At 43.1% G+C, this 22,067-nt stretch overlaps 1 protein-coding gene across 2 annotated transcripts in view; it reads right to left on the reverse strand.

The window, feature by feature from the left end:
* The window catches only part of Glb1 (galactosidase beta 1), a 91,893-nt gene that overhangs the window by 11,697 nt on the left and 58,129 nt on the right, over positions 1–22,067 (reverse strand). For both annotated transcript variants that reach the window (XM_046436998.2, XM_058576802.1), the window contains exons 11-15: positions 19,539–19,613; positions 16,451–16,540; positions 12,798–12,911; positions 10,238–10,369; positions 7,840–8,094 (exon numbers count right to left, since the gene is read on the reverse strand). In XM_046436998.2, coding sequence (XP_046292954.1) covers positions 7,840–8,094; positions 10,238–10,369; positions 12,798–12,911; positions 16,451–16,540; positions 19,539–19,613 — 666 coding nt within the window. The remainder of the gene's footprint in view (positions 1–7,839; positions 8,095–10,237; positions 10,370–12,797; positions 12,912–16,450; positions 16,541–19,538; positions 19,614–22,067) is intronic.

Here is a 22,067-nt window from a genome sequence, read left to right on the forward strand (position 1 = left end):
GAAAATTGTGGGCTGGGGTGTATGTAGCTCAGTGGTAGAGTACACGTGTAACATGCATGAGATCTTGGCATCCCTTTGATCCCTGGCATCACTAAAGAAGAAAAAAAAAGGAGCCGGGCACAGTGGCGCACGCCTATAATCTCAGCGGCTCTGGAGGCCGAGACAGGAGGATCTTGTGTTCAAAGCCAGCTTCGGGAAAAAGCAAGGTGCTAAGCAACTCAGTGAGACCCTGTCTATAAATAAAATGCAAAATGGGGCTGGGGATATGGCTCAGTAGTCAAGTGCCCCTGAGTTCAATCCCTGGTACCCCCCTGCCCCCTGCAAAAAAAAATAAAGAAAACTGCTTTTAACCAGTATTGCGTTTAGATTTCCAACTCTCCGAAGCCTACTTTTTAGGGGAGGAAAAATGGGACATCATCTTGCCTCTTTCACCACAACATTATCGTATACCCAAACCAACCGCAGAAACTAAACAAAAGCAAGAAGGCTACCCAGGATTTCAATGAGACCTGTCCACACCCATCTCAAAGAGAGATAAGGAGCACCAACGTCATAGCCCGGGCAGAACACAACACTGTGGGCACGCCACCCAGCATGCCACGTCTCTGGGCACAGAGGACACTTCCTACCCAAGGAGTCTGCCGTCAAGATAAGTCTGTGCGAAAGCACTGACCTTGTTTCTTGGATGGAGTGAAACACGCCTGACCTCTTCCCAGTGAATCCAGCAAACATTCACTTGGCCTTAACCAGAAAGCCACATCCGACCCAAGCCAAGCCAAAGTCATCAGAAGTGATTTTTTTATCTTGTAAATCACCCTTATCAGTGACTTCATTCACTACATCGAACTGGTTTCTTTAAGCGAATGAATAGTAAAAGCCAAGTGGCCTGCCACAGGCACCTCCCCTGATGGAGGAGCGAGCCTGGCAGCAGTCTTAGCAATGGCTGGGGCGCAGGCTTTGTTTGGCTCACCTCTCCCCCAAAACCATCTGCCTAATTGCTCATTCTCCCAAATGTCAGAACTCAATTTGGGGTGTGCACATGTTTATGCACTTGCACTGGTCATTCAGAATCCTCCTGAGCTGGCTCTGGCCTGTCCCCAGCAACAGGGACCACAGGATACTAGAAAAAAATAAAACCCCCACATACATTCTGTTACATGTGTATGATGCAGATGTATCCTCCAACCCACTCAACTCCAGGCCCACAAATCCCTTGGATGGGCTACCGAGATAATTCATATACAATTCAGTGGTGTTTAGACTGCCTTAAAGCCGTGCAACCATTACCATAATTTCAGAATTTTCCGTCATCTCCAAAAAGAAATCCTGTATGCTTTAGTATTCACTTCTCCATTTTCCCACAGTGCTCCCCGACCTTCTTTACTGTAGCAACCACAAATCTTCATGTCTCTATAGATTTGCCTATTTGGGACATTTCATATAAACAGAACCACATAATCTATGCCTGCCTTAACCTGTTTCTGTTACTATCGCAAAATAATTGAGACTGGATAATTTAGAAACATTAGAGGTTTACTTAGCTCATAGTTTTGGAGTTCAGAACCATGGGCCAAGGTCCAGGGATCAAGGGGCCACACCTGAAGAGGGCTTTCTTGCTGTGGGATTCTCTTCTCTGTAGAATAGTGAGCCAATGCAGGACATCTCACGGCCAGGGGGTGGCATACAAGAGAGCCAACCTGGCTTTTAATAACAGACCCCTTCTTGAGATAACTTGTTAATTCTTGAATGAAAAACACAGTCTTGAGGTTATAGGCTGCATGCCTAACCACCTTCTTAAAGGTCTTACTTGGTCCCACCTTTTTTTTTTGGGGGGGGGGGAAGTGCACTGGGGGATTGAACTCGAGGCACTCAGCCACTGAGCCACATCCCCAGCCCTATTTTGTATTTTATTTAGAGACAGGATCTCACTGAGTTGCTTAGCAACTCACTTTTGCTGAAGCGGGCTTTGAACTCACGATCCTCCTGCCTTAGCCTCCCAAGCTGCTGGGATCACAGGCATAGGCCACGGCACCAGGCAGTCCCACTTCTTAATACCTCATAATGGAGATTAAATTTCATATGGGTTTTGGTGGAGACGTTCAGATCACAGCAGTGGTCTTTTGTGACTAGCTTCTCTCTTAGCATTAGGTTTTAATATTCTCACGTGTTGTAACATCTATCAGTACTTCATTTCTTTTTACTTCCAATTAACATTCCATTGTATGGATGTACCACATTTTGTTTATGAATTCGGCAGTCAATGGACATAGGGACTGTTTCAATTTCTTGGCAATTAAGACTGATGTTGATATGGATACCTGTGTTTTTTATTTTGTTTTGCTTTTAGTACCAGGGTTGAACCCAGAGGTGCTTAACCACTGAGAAACATCCCCAGCCCTTTTATTTTTTTCATTTTGAGACAAGAGTCCTGCTAAATTGCTCAGGGCCTCACTAAGTTGCCAAGGCTGGCTTTAAACTTAAAAATCTTCCCACCTCAGCTTCCCGAGTCACTGGGATCACAGGTGTGCACCACCATGCTCGGTGGATACCTGTGTTTTTGAGTGGACATATGGATTAGATGATCTTTGGGGTCTGAACCCAGAGGTGACACACTCACAAATTTTGCATATCTATGCATTTTTCAAGCATGAAAGTGCAGAGAATTCACCAGACTGACCAAAGTAGTAAAGAGCTCCTGCTTAAAGACAAGTTTGGTGGCACATGCCTATTGTCCCAGCTACTTGGGAGGAAGCTAACTCGGGAGGTTGACACAGGAGGATCACCCGAGCTCATGAGTTCAAACCAGCCTAGGCAACATAGACCAGCCTCCAGGAAGATCCCCTGTCTAGATAATCAGCACAAGCCCCTCTTGGCCCTGCGCAATGCTACCTGCCTCTGCACATGGGCCTCCCAGTCAAGCAGACCTGGGACTCCTGCCACCTACTTGAGGATCTTATACAAGTTACTCAGCTCTCTAAGCCTCTGCTGCTCATCTGCAAACTGGAGATAACACCGGGCCATCCTACACAGTGCCTGCTTTGCTGAGTAAGGAGATAGTGTCTACAAAGTGTTCAGCACAACGCCTGGGTCAGGAACTCCTGAGTGTGACACCTTCACGACCCACTGACCTCCAGAACGTCCCAACCTTTCCCATCTCCGTATCTTTGCTTCCACTGAGGAAGGAGAAGAGAGACGACAACGGGGCAAGGGAGCAAGAACGTGTTTGCCAGCTAAAGGGGGAAGATGTTTCCTTTGCTTTTGGGTCACAGAGTCCCTAGATAACATTTGTTAGCTGCAGAACGGTAGCTGGCAGAAAGATGGAAAGGCTGATGAAGGCGGAGGAGGAGCAGATCTTGGCCTGGAGGAAGAAGGTGGGGAGGGGATTCAGATCTCAGACTTCCTCCTGAGGCCAGTGGGCAGGAAGTGAAGGTGGAGATAGAGAGATAAGTCTGACAGGAAGCCCAGGGAACACAGGAATCACACCTGACATCAGTCAAAGAGGATGAGGTCCTGGGGGAGGGGGCGGGGGAGAGTAAGGTGGCTTAAGGAGAGAGGTGAAGGTTAGAAAAGCCAATAGGAAAAGGGAGGAGAGAGAGCCCAAGACCGCTGGGCGAGTCTGAGAGCTTCTGGAGGCTGCAGGCAATGAGAGGGGATGGAGCCTGGTGAATGCTTGGGAGATGAACCAGTGGAGAAGGCCAGTGGTGGACACCTTCTAAAAGGAGGATGAATGAAGGAGACAGAGAAGGAGGGTGGGGGCAGAGCAAGTGGGCTGACAGCTCTTGAAAAAACCTAGTGGTGGCCAGGTGCAGTTTTGTGTGCCCATAATCCCAGTGGCTTGGGAGGCTGAGGCAGGAGGATCACAAGTTCAAAGCCAGCCTCAGCAAAATTGAGGTGCCAAGTAACTCAGTGAGACCCTGTCTCTAAAGAAAATACAAAATAGGGCTGGGGATGTGGCTCAGGGGTTGAATGTCCTTGAGTTCAATCCTGGTTATACCCCCTACCCCGCAAAAAAAAAAAAAAAAAAAAAAAAAAAAAAGTCTAGTGGTGATATCTAGAATGGATCGAGGAGAAACTGCAGCCTTAAGGTAGAGAGTTTCAGGTCATTAATAAGATCTAGGAGCAGGCTTGGTAGATATGAGCAATTTGGGGAATAGAAACACGGAGGTGGCAGAGAGGAGATTAAAGCTAAAACTTAAGCAGGAGCTAAGAAAAAAAAAAAGCTTAAAACTCATGTTCATCATGTCCTGGGCCAAAAGCGAGTCTCCTTAGGTTTAAAATGATTGTGCAACCATCATTGCAATTTTTTTTTTTTGGTCCTGCTGGGGGTTGAGGGTGCTGGGCCTCACACAGATCTTACCACCCCTATATATCCCTGGTTGCATCACATCATCACTGTTTAATTTTAGAACATTTTGTCAGCCTCCAAAGAAATCCCATACCTAATTATAAGCCACTGTCCATTCCTACCCTCAGTCCTAGGCAACCATTAATCCACTTTCTGTCTCTATAGATTTGCCTTTTTTAGAACCTTTAGGATAAATGAAATCATACAATACATGGCCTCTTAAGTCTGGTCTCTAATTCCGCATATTTTCAGACCCATCTGTGTTGGAGATGAGTATTCTGTTCTTCCTTACTGAGGAATACTCTTCCAGTGTATAGATGTGCCACAATTTATTTGGTCACCAGTTAATGGATATTATTTCTAGTTTATGGATATCATAAAAAATGCTGCTATGAAAATGTACATATAAGTCTTTATGTGGACATTATTGTTGTTACCTCTTGGGTCTATACCTAGAAGTGGAACTTCTGGGTCCTATGATAATTCTACATTTAACTCCTGAAGAAACTGCCAAACTGTGCTCTCGTTTTGAATGGTTGTTCTATTTTACACTCCAACCAACAATCAGGAGCATTCTTCTGTTCTGTATCCTTGTGAATATTGGTCAACATTGACCAGGGATGTACAGCCTTATAGAGCTGTGTTGAGTTCCTGTCCCTCTTATTATTAGAGTCATTAGTTTGCAGTGAAGGGACATTTTATTGTGTGTGGTTGGTTTATTTTGTTTTCATTCTAGTACTGGGGATTGAACCCAGGGGCAATCTACCACTGAACCGTATCTCCGGCTCGTTTCTTTTTTAATATTTTGAGACAGGGTCTTGCTAAGTTGCTGAGACTGGCTTCAAACTTGCAGTCCTCCTGCCTCGGTCTCCAAGTAACTGGGATCACAAGCGTGTGCCGCTCACTGTGCTGGGCTTTCGCTGTGGCTTTGATTTGCATTTCTCTGATGATTTACAATATTGAGCATCAGGGGGAATCTTTTCATGTACTTCCTAGTCATTTGTATACCTTCTTTGGTGAAATGTCTACTCAGGTCCTTCACCCATTTTTAAATGGGGTTTTCTTCCTATTATTGAGTTGAAGGAATTTAAAAAAAATTTTTTAGAGGTAGGTGGACATAATACCTTTATTTTGTTTATTTTGTTTTTTTATGTGGTGCTAGGGATCGAACCCAGTGCCTCATGTGTGGTAGGCAAGTGCTCTACCACTGAGCCACAACCCTAGCCCTGAAGGAATTCTTCATATAGTCTAGATTTAAGTCCCTTGTTGGATATATGATTTGAAAATCATCTTTTTCCAGTCTGTGGCTTAGATTTTCATCTTCTGGATATGTTTGGACGAGAAAACGTCTTTAAAGTCCAGTTGACCAAGTTTTTCCTTTGAGGATGATGCTTCTGGTGTTAAGTCTAAGAAGACTTTCCCTAACCCTAGGTCCACAACAATGTTTCTCTTCCTTCTAGAAGTTTAACAGGAATTAAGAAATCAATATTTAAAACCCCACAAATATAGGAAGATCAAAAAACACACTTGAAAACAGTCTGTGGATCAAAGAAGAAATCAGAAAGAAAATTTTAAAAAAATATTTCAAATACAATGATAATGAAAATATATTTCACTACGATGTTTTTAAAAGCACAAAAATTATAACAGGCCATGTATTCAACATACACCATGTACCTTTTTTTGCTCTCTGCTTCAGGGTGAAATTTCTCAAAGAATGTTTGTATTTGAGTGTCCGTGCTCACTTCCTTCCACTACATTCTTCAGTAGAATGCAATCTGGCTTCCAGATGCTTCTGGCCACTGGAGCAGTACTAAGGTTCCCAGGGACTTCCTTCCTTGTTGCCAGATCCAGCAGCAGCGCCTCTGTCTTCACCTCACTTGTCCCTTGGGAGCATCAACACTGGCCCTCCTCCTACTTCTTTGGTCTCTCCTCACTCTGTCATGTTTGTGTCCCTGGAAGATCTGCCCTTAGGTCTTTTCTTCCTTCAGTGTCCTCTCCCCTCAGGGAATCTCACTCATCCCATGTCTTCAATGGATCATTTATATGCAAAGAATTTTTTTCATTTTTTCCCATCCCAGATCCCTCCTTTGAAATCCCAATCCACAGATTCAATTGCTCCCCTCCAGGATCTTCTCTTGGCTCTTCTTTTTTCAGTATCAGGGATTGAATTCAGGGGCACTCAACCACTGAGCCACATTCACAGCCCTATTTTTGTATTTTATTTAGAGCCAGGGTCTCACTGAGTTACTTAGCACCTCGCCATTGCTGAGGCTGGTTTTGAACTTGAGATCCTCCTGCCTTGGCCTCCCAAACTTCTGGCACACAGGTGTGTGCCACTGCACCCAGCTCTCGGCTGTTCTTAAAAGGCCCTGCTGTGGTCTGAATGTTTGTGTCCTCTCCCAAATTCCCATGTTGAAGTCCTAACACCCACGGTGTTTTGTGGAGATGGAGTCTTCCGGAGGCGATCAGCGCTTCAAGGTGGAGCCCTCCTGGATGGAATTAATGTGCTTATAAAAGACCCTCAAGAACTCCCTTGCTCCTTCCACCATGTGAGGACACAGAAGTTGCCATCTATGAGGAACAGGCCCTCACCAGATAATGAAGCTGCTGGCTCCTTGATCTGGGACTTCCTAGCCTCCAGAACAATGGCAAATAAATGTCTGTTGTTTATAAGCCACCTAGTTAATGGCATTTTGTTATAGAAGCCCAAACAGAGGCCAGGCACAGTGAGGCACACCTATAATCCCAGTGGCTTGGGAGGCTGAGGCAGGAGGATCGCATTTCAAAGCTATCCTTCAAGTCTGTACTCTACTACATTGAAAGTTCCATGAGGGTAGATCCTACATGCGGTTACATCCATCACTGTATACCTAGTGCCTGGTACAAGCCTTGGGCACTATAGCAGCCACCGAATAAAGATGTTTTCAATGACTGAGTGATGATAAATTAATCTAGGATAAACACAGGACTTAAGTGAAAGAAGATGTACCAGTATCTTCAAAGATTAAAGGGGAGTGACAGGGAAGTGAGATGGTCAGGGATGGACTTGAGGATAATTCAGATAATGGCAGAAGCCCTAGACGGTGTGGGTTACATGTGTGTGGGGGGAGATGTTCTGGGAGTATTCAATCTGGCCTGGATGAAAGAAAAGCAGACTTTCCTGGAGAGATTCACCCTTTTTCCTGGACCAGAATTTCCTTAGGTTAAGGAGGTTCTTATAAGCAACATCCAGAGAGGCTTTGGTTCTTCAAAGAATAGGCAGGAAAGCCGCCATTCATTGACAAAGTTCTTAGCCAGTGAACATGGGGCAGATGGGGCTCCTCCATGCTGCCCACCAAATCGCTGAAGACTGGCCCCAATTCATTCCTGAGGAATGAAAACCCCCTCGTGCCCCAAAGGCAAACACAGTATTTCATTAATAGCTCTTCTGATTCTTTCTCAAACCAGATCTTAGAGGCCTAAATCCAATCTCTTTCCATGAAGACACATACCTTAGTCCATCCAGAAAACTGGATGAAGGTGTCCTGGGGCAAGTCGGGGATGCCACTGGGGATGGAGAAGTTTCCCACATAAAAGGCCGGAAGCGTGTAGTTGGGCGAGCTGTCAGTGCAGTTCTCATAATGGCAGCCAGCGTCCTGGCCACCCCAGCCCTGCAGGTGGCTGCGCACTGCATCCTCAGTGCCCAGTGGGAAGATGGTCCAGTTTGTGAGGATACTGGAGCCGAGGGTCAGATTAGAAACTAAACCCTGCAAAGGAAAAACAGCACCATGAGCTGGGGAGGGAAGGAGAAAGGCTTTAGGAGTCTCTGCATCCTGTGCTGAAGTCCTACGAAAAGCAAACTGGGGTACAAACCACAACGGTAACGAGTCTCAAACTCTGTGTACCTCCAAGCAGCATGGACGAGAGAGATGAGCATGCTTTGGTATCTGTAAAAGATACCTTCAAGGGTAACGCAGCTAGGTGCGGAAGCGCATGCCTGTAATCCCAGTGGATTGGGAGGTTGAGGCAGGAGAATTGAGAGTTCAAAGCCAGCCTCGGCAAATTAGAGGTGCTAAGCAACTCAGTGAGACCCTGTCTCTAAATAAAATACAAAATAGGGCTGGGGATGGGGCTCAGTGGTGGAGTGCCCCCGAGTTCAATCCCTGGTACCCCCTCCCCCCAAAAAAATAAGGTATAAATGGTAATGAGGACAACAGTAAACCTCAGGACTGGATTCACAGGGGATGGGGGATGAGGCAACTGTGGCAGTAGCCACCACACAGAAGTTTATGCTCATGGCTCATCTATCTTCTCATTCCCAGCTGTTCAGATGGGAACTGCTCCATTTTTAGGGGGATCCCATACTAGGTCTCAACTGCCCATTAGTAATTCAATCAACATTATGCAAGTGGCTGTGTGCCAGGCTCTTTGCTGGGTACGAGGGATCCAGAGACTATGTAGAAGAGTCCTAGTCACTCCAGGGGTCAGTGAGGCTTGGGGGAGCCAGGCAGGAGGCCCAGTGATTGCAGCCTGAAGAGAAGGATAGTAAGAGAGACATTCATCCTGGAAATAGAGGCTGCCCACACAACGTTCCCTAAATGTTGAGAGCCATCATGGGCTATGTGTGGACTTCATCAGCATTGCAGCCTAGTGAATAGGAGAATCTGGTATCTGGGAACTTCCAGTGGGAATTTCCTCTGGCCAAGACTGCCCAGACACATTGTGAGTCCCATTCAAGCTCTGGCTGGTCCACACAGCACCAGAGAAGGGGTGACCTGCTGCAGCCACACATCCTCTCAGAGATGGGTGTGACCTGCCAAGATGCCATTAACCTGCAGCCTTGAAACCTTATCCCTGCCTTTGATGCATCCCCAATTGTCCATCTCCAGCTCCTGTGTGGGCTGGATCTATCAGGTGCTCTACTTGAAAACTATCTTTCTGAGTCTTTTTATTCTTCACTAATTATTTATGATTTATTTTCTCTGGTGGCTTATACTTTCCTGGGCAGGAAAAAGGACCCCCAGATGAGGTGTTAGCCACCTCCCCATGCCTAAGTATGCAACTGCTTGACCTCTAAGCTGCCCCAAGAGGGTCAAGAAGTAGCTCTGGCCCCCTCTTCTGTCCTAGACTGGATGGTGCCAGAGTGTTCTCAATGAGCCATCCCTCCTCTTGCCCGCACCCAATGAAGCACCCTGGAGGGCTCTGTGTGAGCTTTAAAAAAGTTTGCTGGATAATGATCTAGAAGTATTTCTAAGAACAACATATTTGAACTAGACATTTAGACACAACATGGAGGCTAGAGTCAGTGCAGCAAGGGAACAGACTTCCTCTAGGGTCAGCTTGGCATGGACGGACCAACCAAGCCTACACAACAGAACCGACCGAAAGCTAAGCCAGCTTTGTTGGCAAAGGGGGGGGGGGTGCCTCTGGTGAGCCAGGTGGGTTTTCAGGGTAGAGGAAGAGCAGGGCAGAGTGGCTTCCTCCTTCCGTTTCTTTCGACATTATGACTAAACTCAAATACAAGGAAAGGTTCTGTTTGCAAAGCTCAACCTTTCTCACCACTTGCAGAGGCAAAGAGCTCTTCAAAATAAGTCCCCTCCCAGGCTGCAAAACAAATCAGGGTGTTTCACTCGTCAAGCTTGGCAAAGCGTGTACTCTTTAAAAGGGCCTCTATGACCTTTAACTAGCTTGACGGAGGGGATCACTCCACACTGTGTGAATACAGCAAAACATCACACTCCATTCCTTAATACAAAACAAAAACTAAAATCAAAACCTGCCCCTATGTTGTTAAGATAGAAAGAATGTACATGTGAGTTTTTAAATGGATACATAAACTTTTTTTTCTGACTGCTCAGACACAGCCCTGTCCACTCTTGAGCCTCAGACCTGACAGAGTGGTCATCCCACCTTAGAATCATTGATATATCTGCCGTAGTTCACACGCCCCATGTTCTCCACCAGAAGGTCCAGGGTGGCTCCAGCTTTCCCTGTTATGTTTAGAGGGGTCACACTGGCTCGCTCAAGGATTCCTTGGGGGACCTGTGGGTTCAAAACCAAAAGAGCATTGAATTTTAGAAGATAAAAAAGACCAGTGAAGAGGTAGCAGGCCAGCCAGGCACGGTGGCGCAAGCTTGTAATCCCAGCCGCTCAGGAGGCTGAGGCAGGAGGATCCCGAGTTCAAAGCCAGCCTCAGCAACTTAGTGAGGCACTTAGCAACTGAGCAAGACCCTGTCTCTAATAAAATATTTTTTTTTAAAAAAAGGGCTGAGGATGTGGCTCAGCGATTAAGCATCCCTGGGTTCAAACCCCAGTAACCCCCCCCCCCAAAAAAAAAAAAGAAAAAGAACAAAAATTAGCATACTGAGTTAATTTGGCACTCATTCTCCTGCATCCCCCTTTTTTGCCAGCAGGTATTGAACCTAGGGACGCATTACCACTGAGCAACATCCCCAGACCTTGTTTTACATTTTAGTTTGAGACAGGGTCTTGTTATGTTGCTCAGGGCCTCAAATTTGGTGGTCCTCCTGCCTCAGCCTTCAGAGCTCCTCATTCTCTTATCCTCCTGCCTTGAAGACAGACTTGTTGAGAGTGCTTTGATATTCCTTAGCCCAAACTGGCCAAGTGGCCACATTTCCCCAGTCACTGCTTCTTCAACAGAAAACTCTCCAGACCCAGCTTCGAGCACGGAAAAAGAGAGGCTGGTCTCCTGAGTTATCAAAACGAATCCAAAGAGAAATCCAGCAGGGAACAGAAAATGTCCCCTGCTTCTAGGGCCTGAAGCACAAAGGTGATTTGGAGGAACTGAGGATATGTCCACCCACTTTCCTCCCTTGGAATGTTTTACTCTGCATCTGTTTTTACTTTTTTGATTTTTACTTTTTATTTTTTGGATGAGGTGATTGAATCCAGAGGTGCTTAACATCTGGGCCACATTCCCAGCCCCTTTTGAATATTTTGTCTAGAGACAGGGTCTTGCTGAGTTGCTCAGTACCTCACTAAATTGTTGAGGCTGGATTTGAACTCAAAATCTTCCTGCCTCAGCCTCCTGAGCTGCTGGGATTATAAGTGTGCATCACCACACCCAGCTGTGAATCTGTTTTTAAAGGAAAGGGAATGAAGGCAAATCCCAGGGGAGGATTCCTATGAGAGAAACGCTTTGTGTTTCCACAGCACAACCGTCAGACATAAAGAAAAACTTCTAAACAACATGGAGATAGTAGGCAAAAATCAGATAACAGAGATAAAATCAGAGAGTTAGGTGGAGTAGTCTCACCTCAAAATACTTGATATGATGCATTAACCACGAAAATTATATAACAGAGTGAAGGAAAACAACAGGTATTTTTCTCTGTAACACATTCCTAATTTTTTAAAAAAGTTTTTTAGCTTTTTTTTTTTTAACTGATGTTACACCGATCGCAATTCAATAAGACAATTTCTAAATTGGTAGCCAAGAAAGAATCATTAAATGTAGTACAGTGTCTGGCTCCCACCACAATTAATACTGATTACAAATGGAAATATTTTAGCGACAAAGATCACAATTCCTGAGGATTCTCTAGGACCATCATATCATTTGCAAATAATGACAATTTTATGCTTTCAGAAAAAAAAGAAAAATATTTTCATTTTTAAAAAGTTGTTTTGTTTGTTTGAAGTGCTACACCCTCAGTACTTGTTAATTTTGAGATAGGGTCTTGCTAAACTTCCTGAGGCTGGCCTCAAACTGGTAATCTCTTGCCTCAGCCTCTTGAGTTGCTGACATTATGGTTGTGTGCCACTGTGGCAGCCTTAATTTAAAACCTTCTGAACCATTTTCCTTGGTTAGCAAAATCATTTTTTGTGTTCTTTCATATGACTATTTCTATGTCAGGAAGAGTTATATATATTTTTTAATATTTATGTTTTAGTTTTAGGTGGACACATTATCTTTATTTTACATTTATGTGGTGCCGAGGATCAAACCCAGTGCCTCGTGCATGCTAGGCAAGCACTCTACCACTGAGCCACAACCCCAGCCCCAGGAACAGTTATCTTAAAATGTATCTGGGCTTCATGATGAAACAGAGTTCTTGGTCCCTTTAAGTTATAATTGTCAGAATATAATTTCTCATTCAAGATGAGGCTCCAACTTCAATGAACTTTGTATCGTGGCAGGTACAAAACTCAACTGGAAATGGATCCTGTCCTTAACAAAGGCCTGGGCAATATGCCGGGGTCAGAGAGCTCAAAAGGCCTCCCAGAGGCTGGGTCTTTGAGCGTAGCCCTCTGAAGGGTGTTGGGTGCATTCCAGGCAGATGGGCCAAGTGTGAGGCCACCTCAGCAATAGAGGGGCACAACTAAAGGGCATCAAGGAGAGAGGTAGAGGCTGCGTAGGGGAGCAAAGGCCTCAACGGCCATGTTAACAGGTGCAGTCTACAAGTCCCCCAGCTGGGGCAGAAATGCACCAGTCAGAGATGATTCTTACCCCATTCACTGAGACATAGGCCCGATCGTGGACTCCACTCAAGGGTGCGTGGAGGGATGTTGAGTTGCTACAGTCTTGAGGAAGAGTTGTTCGGTACAGCACGAACCCAAAATACTGGATAGAAAGGGATTTAAGAAAAATGCATCACTCCTGCTGTTCATTTAAAGAGAACCTGTTTTCTCTTGTCTTTAAGAGATATTTCAAAAACCATAAGGAATGAAGAGCTTCCCCCATCCCTAGCAAAATACAATCTGCAAGAAGAGAAGTAGCAGCCGGGCGCAGTGGCATATGCCTATAATCCCACCAGCTCAGGAGGCTGAGGAAGGAGGATCGGGAGTTCAAAGTCAGCCTCAGCGACTTAGTGAGGCCTTAAGCAACTCAGTGAGACCCTGTCTCTAAATAAAATACAAAAAAGGGGCTGGGGATATGGCTCAGTGGTTAAACACCCCTGGGTTCAATTCCCGCTAAAAAAAAAAAAGAAAGAAAAAAGAAGAGAAGTAGTTCAGATTTTTAGATCTTAGAACAACTATCTCAACAGCAGCACGACACTCTGCAGAGCGCCTCATGGAGCACCCCTTTCCCATAAGGGGGCACTGGACCCTGGGCAGGTTAAGTTATTTGCCCAGAGTGACTCAGAAGATCAGCTCATATATGTCAAAGGCTGCTGATTTTAACTCAAAAAACAAAACCAAGAAAACAACAACAACAACAAAACAACCAAGATAAACATGCACCAATAAAACCAAGAGATGAAATTCTGCTCAGTAAAATATTTTCCAAGTTCTTGAGCTAAATCTGCTCTAACTCACAAAACAAGACTCAATTTGAAACTATTACAAGTGGAGAAAAAGGGGCAGAGCGTTGAGAGACTCGGGTTGTGACTTTGCTAAGTCAGAAGTTACTCTGAGATCCTGACATCCCTGGTCCTAAAGGAACACCTCAGACCATCAGCCTCAGAGTCCACGGAATTACAGTTATCGATTTTGCCTATTTGCTTCTTGCTATGGATGTTTAACCAAAGTGCACTGGGACAAAAATCCTGAGTCACAGATGAGAATCTAAATTGAAATCTAACGTGGAAAAGAGAAAAAAGTCCTCCGGTTCTAGGGCCTGAAGTGGAAAGGTGATTTGTGGGCGCTGAGAAAAATGTTGATCTACTTTCCTGTCATTGCAGGACCTGACTGTGACTTCAAGCACAAGCATTACCTGCTCCCAGATACCAAATCTCTATCTTCATCTTGTTTAGCTACTTATTGAGACTAACCAAGGTGATGGGTACTAAAGCAGAGGCTGAGAAAAACTTTGCACAGGGCTTCCAGGAGGGAGCGGAAACAGGGCTGCTCCCTGCACAGGTGTGGCTAGGCACAGGGCCAGGCCCCACTCCTGCAGCCTGTGCCCCCACAGTTTCACTGAAAATAAATGTTCCGTGGGCTGCTTACCCTAGACCTGAAAGATCCAGGACCCAGGGAGCTCCAATTCTAGAGCAGAGGGTCTGACCAAGAACAGTGGCTGCAGGTGTTTGAACGTTAACCTGGAGGTCACTCTCCAGACTCCAAGCCTGGTGTGCTCCATGATGCTGCTAAGTAAAAATAAGTTTATTTGTTTGTTTTTCTTCCAGTGTTGGGGATTGAACCCAGGATCTTGCGTAAGCTAGGTAAGTGCTCCACCACTGAGCCACATCCCCAACCTGCAACTTCTATTTTATAGATGAGAACACAGATGTACTGCTAGTGTATACTATAACTGAATAAAGAACCCAATCCAATGTTAAATTAAAAAACTAACTTTTGGGGCCTGGGGTTGTGGCTCAGTTGTAGAATGCTCACCTAGCATGTTTGAGGCCCTGGGTTTGATCCTCTGCACCACATAAAAATAAATAAATAAAATAAAGGTATTGTATCCAACTACAACTAAAAAATAAGTATTTTTTAAAAAAATAAATATTTTAAAAGTTAACTTTTAAAAATTATTATTAGTATTGGTGCTGGGGATTGAACTCAGGAGTGCTCCACCACTGAACTAAACCCCCAACCCTTTTATTCTGAGACACGGTCTCACTGAGTTGCTGAGGCTGGCCTTGATCTTGCAATCCTCTTGCCTCAGCCTCCTGAGTAGCTGGCCTGATTAGAGGCCTAAGCCACCGCACCCAGCTTAATTGTCCACTTTCTTGACCACAAAATAAGATTTATTGAAATAAAATCACAAGTGTAAAAATAGTAACTGGAGGTGAAATATACTAAGATTAGATATGCTGTTTTTATGTCACCTTACTATTCAGACTTCTTCCAGAAAGCACTCTACACCAAAAAATCAGAAAGGAAGATTCAATAACCAACATTTCAAAAAATGGGGCTGAGATCCATTTTAAGACAGCAACAAAGGGACAAACCAATGCCATGGCCATTCTGACGTCCTGCCCTGACAAGGACATGTCACCTCTGTTGCGTTAATGACCAAACCATTTTACTGAGTCTAATTGGTGAGGGACAGCCTATAAAGAGCCTGAACTCCTCAAAAGTGTCAGTGTCATGAGAGGTAGTCCTAGGAACCGTTTTAGATGAAAGAAAACTAAGGAGACATTATAACTAAATAAAAATGTGAGATCATAGATTGAAGACTGCATTGAAAAAAAATTAAAAGGGAGAATACTGGGATGCCCAGGGAAGCTTGGATATAGAATATATTTAGATAATAGGATGGGATCAGTGTCAAAATTTCCTAAGTATGATCACTGTACTGTGGTGATATAGGAAAATGTCCTCTTTCTAAAAAAAAAACAAAAACCACTGCGCTATTTAAAGGTGATGTTGATTGACAACTAAACATGATTAAAAAAAGAAAAGCTGATGACTATGTACACGCCTGGAAAGAAAAACAAAGCAGGCAAAACAACTGCTAACAACTGGTAAATCTTGACCAAAACGGATACAGGTGTTTATTGTACTATTTTTGCAACTTTTTAAATACCTTTATTTATTTTTATGTGCTGCTGAGGATCGAACCCAGTGCCTCGCACATGCTAAGCGAGTGCTCTACCTCTGAGCCACAACCCTAGATCCCCCCTTGCAACTTTTTTAGAGCTAAGACTTTCAGAAATAAAAAGTTGGAGAAACCTTTTTAAAAAAAAAAAAAAAAAAAGATGAGGCAGTGCCTAGAGATTCAACATGTACAAATATACAGGTACTAACAATCAGATGTGCTCCAAAAGCAGGGAAAATAATGTTTAGAAACCCAGGCTACCAAGAACACAGCACCTACACCACTGGGCTAACTAAGAACAAATAATTGTGTTGGGTATTAAAATAGTAGTTCTCCACTGAGGCCGAGCAATAAGGATTAACTAGACCAGTCAATGCACTCAATTTCTAACTTGTCCAGGAGTATGCTGAAGCAGTCTGAGCCACTTCCAATGGCTGTGATAAGGAGGACCGGGAGAAAAACATATGAAAGGTCAGTCCATTGTGTAGAAAGGTCAGTCCACTGTGTAGAAAGATCAGCCCACAGTTCACTGCTTCAAGCCAGAGAACTGGAAACCCGGGGCTCAGACTCACTTGCTCATCATTTTGGCCCCTGAACTCAGAACAAGCACTACAAGGCAGAAGGCACAATTTTGCCAGAAGAAAAAAGATAAAGCATTACCTCTGAAGACCTACCTGTTTCACCTGTATAAATGTCAAGGGATAAAGGCTTTTTATGGGTCCACCAGGACACAAGATGTCCAGAGCTGCCTCCACTGTCTTTAACTGAAAAGAAACAAAAGCAGGATTCACTCAGTGACACTGGTAATCAGAGAGGAACATTATATCCAAATTATCAAAGACATGAGTGGACTGGACCAAACCCCTAAATAAAACCAAGTCATTCAAATTCCAACTAAAGTACTGCGTCCCAGTTACCTCCACTCCTCTATCCACTCCCCAACTCTTGATGAAGATGTAAATGATGGTAGTTTTTTTTTTGGTACTGGGGATTGAACCCAAGGGTGCTTTGCCACTGAGTTACATCCCCGGCCCTTTTTGAGACAGGATCTTGCTAAGTCACTGAGGCTGACCTCAAATTTGCGATCCTTTTCCCCCAGCCTCCTGAGTCACTGGGATTACAGACATGCGCCACTGTGCCCGTCTAAATGATAGTAATCTTAAAAAGAGTTTTAAACATGCCCATTCAGAAATACAGCCGCTCAGAGCTGCCTATAAAAGGCCGTAAAATGAACGAAAACCAAAGTTCTGAGGCTGCCTTCTTTGTAAAGCTTTCTACAACATCTTTGACAAAACAACTGGGAAGTAGAGATAGTAACTAGAGGCAAATTATGCTAAAATTAGATATGCTATTCTTATGTCAGCTCACTATAACTATCTTATAGTTATTTTGCCCTCCCCTGAGCTTGTTGGCAGCAAGTGTTCCAGCCTGTGTCCATTCTTGGCTGTTAGTCTTCCTTGACAGACTACCAGGTCCTTCAGGGTAAGACATGTACTGTGCTCACCCCCACTGCCCCAGCTCCCAGGACACATGATAAACATTTATCTTATTCACTCCAAGGGATTATGTATTCCTGCAATCCAGGATGTTTACTCTGATGCAATAACACCACCAATAACAACAGCTCCCAGTCATTGATCGCCTACACCCTTCAGATGAGATGGAGCATTTCACACCCACTATTTCATTAGATTTCAGTTGCCCCATGAAGCAGGTATTTCGGTCCCCGTTTGTAATTGTGGCAGTAGAGACTCAGAGAGCTCACAAGAGCAATGGCAGAGCCAGGATTTGTAGTTATATTTGGCTCCAAAACCCAAGGCTTTCCACCGTATGATACTGGTTAGGAATTTTACATCCATTTTCCATGGTTTCTTGCTTATGCGCAGCATCTAGGAATTTTTTTTTTTTTGTCCTGGGGATTGACCCCAGAGGGAATTTTACTACTGAGCCATATCCTCAACCTTATTTTTTATTTTGAGACAGGGTCTCGCTAAGTTGCTTAGGGTCTTGCCAAGTTGCTTAGGGTCTCACTAAGTTGCTGAGGCTGTGCTTGAACTTGGGATCCTCCTGCTTTAGCCTCTTAAACCACTGGGATTACAGGTATGTGCCACTGTGCCCTGCACCCTAGGAAAGTAATCCTTTTTAAAAAATATATTTATTTTTTAGTTGTAGTTGGACACAATATCTTTATTTCACTTATTTATTTTTTATGTGGTGCTGAGGATCGAACCTAGAGTCTCGCATGTGCAAGGAGAGTGCTCTACCACTAAGCCACAACCCCAGCCCAGGAAAATAATCTTAATGACCAGTTCATCAAGTTGACTACTCACATGGATTCTTACCCACTTGGATAACTAAAGCAATAACAACTCACAGTAAAAGCTTTTATTCTATATAAATTACATCCTACATAGATTTCATTTAGTCATATGACAATTTGGTAACCTTAAATTGTACACATTGAAAAGGTCACTTCTAGACATACAACTTTTTTTTTTTTGTATTTATTTTTTAGTTGTAGTTGGTCGGACACAATACTTTTATTTTATTTATTTTTATGTGGTTCTGAGGATCGAACCCAGGGCCTTGCACGTGCTAGGAAAGCACTCTGTTGCTGAGCCACAACCCCAGCCCTCACACAACTTTCTTTCATGGTAAACAAATGTGCTTCTGGGATTAAGTTAGGTTTTTTTTTTTTGTTTTGTTTTGTATTTAAAGCAATGCTGTCATTTTAAATATTTAGAGTTATTTTCTGTTGCCTAATTTTCATGGCTCTAAAACCAACTAACCTTTTCCTTAATAAGCTATAGCAACGAACAAGTAGAAGGTGCTCCCTTTGCAAGTGTGATTAAAGTCTGATTAATCTAAAGAGAGATTCCTATCAGAGACAGAGACCACATTCTTTGTAGAATGTAGCACATGTATCTGACACTAGGTGGAAAATGTCACAAGAGCTCAACCAACCCACTATAGTGTCAAAGGGCTTCTTGAACGGAAAAATTATACAATCATGTTTGGCATTTTGCTTCAAGATAAAAAGTTACGATGCTATTTTAGAATCTCAAGTTTCTTAAGAAATAAGTAACTTCATTTCTTTTTCTTATGAGTGAATACATGTAGGAGTTAGGAATTATGAGGGGAAAACCTAAAGGCAGAGATGGTCAAAACAAACTGACTTTGGCTTATGTCACTCCTTCTGACTATTAAATAAAATCTCTTTCTCTCTCCTTAGACTATAATGCCTTTAACTTTACTTATGATTAATTTCTAGCGTTTTTTCCCCCCTGATGTCCTATATACCAATACATCTTTAAGTTAGGACATGGTTTTGAGAAGAAGGGGTATGTGTAGTTGAGGGCAGAGGTTTATTAAAATTCCTGTGGTTAGGAGCAACTCTTTTAAAAAGAGAGTGAATTATAGTAAATTCACTATAAAGTAAAGAGCCACCCCCTTTCCACAAGGGCTGCAGGCACTGCTCTTTGGACAGCTGATCATTGAGCCAGAATGACCTGAATGATCTAAGAACACCCGTGACTCCTGTTTATGTTTTACGTGCATATCCTGTCAACACACACCCCTATCTTCTCATCTTCCATTGCTCCATTTCCCCAGAAACATCCCCTACCCCATCTGGCTCGTGGAAAACAAATTCACAGAAAAATAACGACTTTGTTCCCCAACACAGCACTTTCACTCACTGCGGCTCAATTACACTTTCTTATTCCTGTTTGACTTTCAACGCTTCTTATTTATTTTTCTTACCTTTTTCAGAGACACTTTTCCATAGGCGAACTTTGGTGTGGATGGAGGGATAGGACCTTCTGGTACCTCTTCAAACTATACATACACCAGAGGGAGAGAAGAGAGGAAAGAAAAGAACTATTAAACCTTCAGAAACCAACCTGTAAAATTCATTTTTCAAAAGGAAGGTCAAAGTCTCAAACAGTACTTGGTGATTTTTGGAAAGGCAAAGGAACAAAAGATTTCTTCCAAAATTATGTCAGGTAGAGGTTTTTTTTTTTTCCTTTCTTTTTTTTAGTGTTTTTTTTTTTTTTTAGTTGTAGATGGACACAATATCTTTATGTATTTTTTAAAATATTTTTTAGTTATAGGTGGACACAATATCTTTATTTTATCTTTATGTGGTGCTGAGGATTGAACCCAGTGCCTCACATGTGCAAGGCAAGTGCTCTACCAATGAGCTACAGCCCTAGCCTTTTTTTAAAAAAAATTATTTTAAAAAATATTTATTTTTTATGGGGCTGGGGATGTGGCTCAAGTGGTAGTGCACTCGCCTGGCATGAGTCCAGCCTGGGTTCAATCCTCAGCACCACAAAGATGTTGTGTCTGCCGAAAACTAAAAAATATTAAAATTAAAAAAATATATATTTATTTTTTAGTTGTAACTGGACACAATACCTTTATTTATTTTTAGGTGGCACTGAGGTTTGAACCCAGGTCCTCGCAAGTGCTAGGCAAGCGAGCCATAACCCCAGCCCCCACTTTGTTTTTTTAAATTTTTTTTTTCTTAGTTGTAGTTGGATACAATACCTTTATTTTATTTATTTATTTTCATGTGGTGCTGAGGATCGAACCCAGCACCTTGCATGTGCTAGGCGAGTGCTCTACTGCTGAGTCACAACCCCAGCCCCTCAGGTAGAGTTTTTATTTTATTAAGTGTGTGTCTGTGGTTGAAACGTGGGGAATCAATCATCCAAATAGTTATAGAACAAGGCTGAAAAATCAAGTGGAGACAATGAGGGTCAACAGCAGATAATGGGGTGAGGAAAAAAGAACCAAGACATGTGGCAACTCTCACTGAATTGCTTAGCGCTTTGCTAAATTGCTGAGGCTGGCTTTGAACTCATGATTCTTCTGCCTCAACCTCCTGAGTCACTGGGATTACAGGTGTGCACCACCATGTCCAGCTGTCTACAAATTCTTACAAAACATATACTGAAGTATTTAGGGGTAAAGATTCATGATGTATGCAACCCTCCAGTGGTTTAGAACATACACATAGGGTGGCGGGGGAAGGAGAACAAATGATAAACCAAACAGAAATTTTGCTCTTATGACTTTCCTTTAAATTTGGATTTTTTTCTTGTGTGCATGTGATGGGGTGGGTACTGGGAAATGAGCCCAGGAGTACTTTACTACTGAATAACATGCCTATCCTTATTTTTAAATTTGATTTTGACAGGGTCTGAGTTGCCTAGGCTGGCCCTGAACTTGTGATCCTCCTGCCTCAGCCTCCTAAATCGCTGGGATTATAGATGTGCATCACTACACCTGGCCACTTTTTCCTTTTTAAAGTAACAAGATGGACATTTTAGATTGCTCCTCTATCTATATACATATATAAAAATTTATATATATATATATATATATATATATATATATATATATATATATATATATACACACACACATACAATTTTTTGTACTGGGGATTAAACTCAGGGGGTACTCAACCACTGAGCCACATCCCAGTCCTATTTTGTATTTTATTTAGAGACAGGGTCTTACTGAGTCACTTAGTGCCTTAAGTTGCTGAGGCTGGCTTTGAACTCGCAATTCTCCTGTCTTGGCCTCCCAAGCCTCTGGGATTTCAGGTGTGTGCCATTGCGCTTGGCTATATCTTCATTTTTCCCCATTTTTTCATCTGTCATCTGATTCCAATTCTAAGAAATTATTTTCTTTTTCTGGTACTGGGAATTGAACTCAGAGGTACTCAATCACTGAGTCACATCCCCAGCCCTATTTTTTATTTTATTTTATTTTTTTTTTTTAGAGACAGGGTCTCACTAAACTGTGCCTCAAAGTTGCTGAGGCTGGCTTCAAACTCAAGATTCTCCTGTCTCAGCCTCCCAAGCCGATTGGATTACAGGTATGCACCGATATGCCAGGCTGAAATTCTCTTTTTAAAATATTTTTTAGTTGTAGATGGACACAATGACTTTATTTTTATGTGGTGCTGAGGATTGAACCCAGCGCCTCACACATGCTAGGCAAGTGCTCTATCACTGAGTCACAACCCTAGCCATGAAGTTATTTTTAATTTGCATGAACTCCTCATTCTCTAGTGGCTACTTTTTCAGAGCATTCTATTCTTATTTTATGTATACAATATATTCTCAACTTTCTTGGAAAGAGACAAGGATATATCCTTCAGATATGAGAGCTTTTAAGATCTTAAGATCTCTCTTGTCCCTTGATTCTCTGTTGCCTCTAGGGTCATTTCTCTCTATTTCATCTTGTCTTTCCCTTTCCTATTGTAGGTCGGGTTTA

The sequence above is a fragment of the Marmota monax genome, unplaced genomic scaffold (genome assembly GCF_021218885.2).
Source record: "Marmota monax isolate L192 unplaced genomic scaffold, Marmota_monax_Labrador192_F-V1.1 WCK01_AAM20220418_F8-fsc00021, whole genome shotgun sequence".
NCBI lineage: Eukaryota > Metazoa > Chordata > Mammalia > Rodentia > Sciuridae > Marmota > Marmota monax.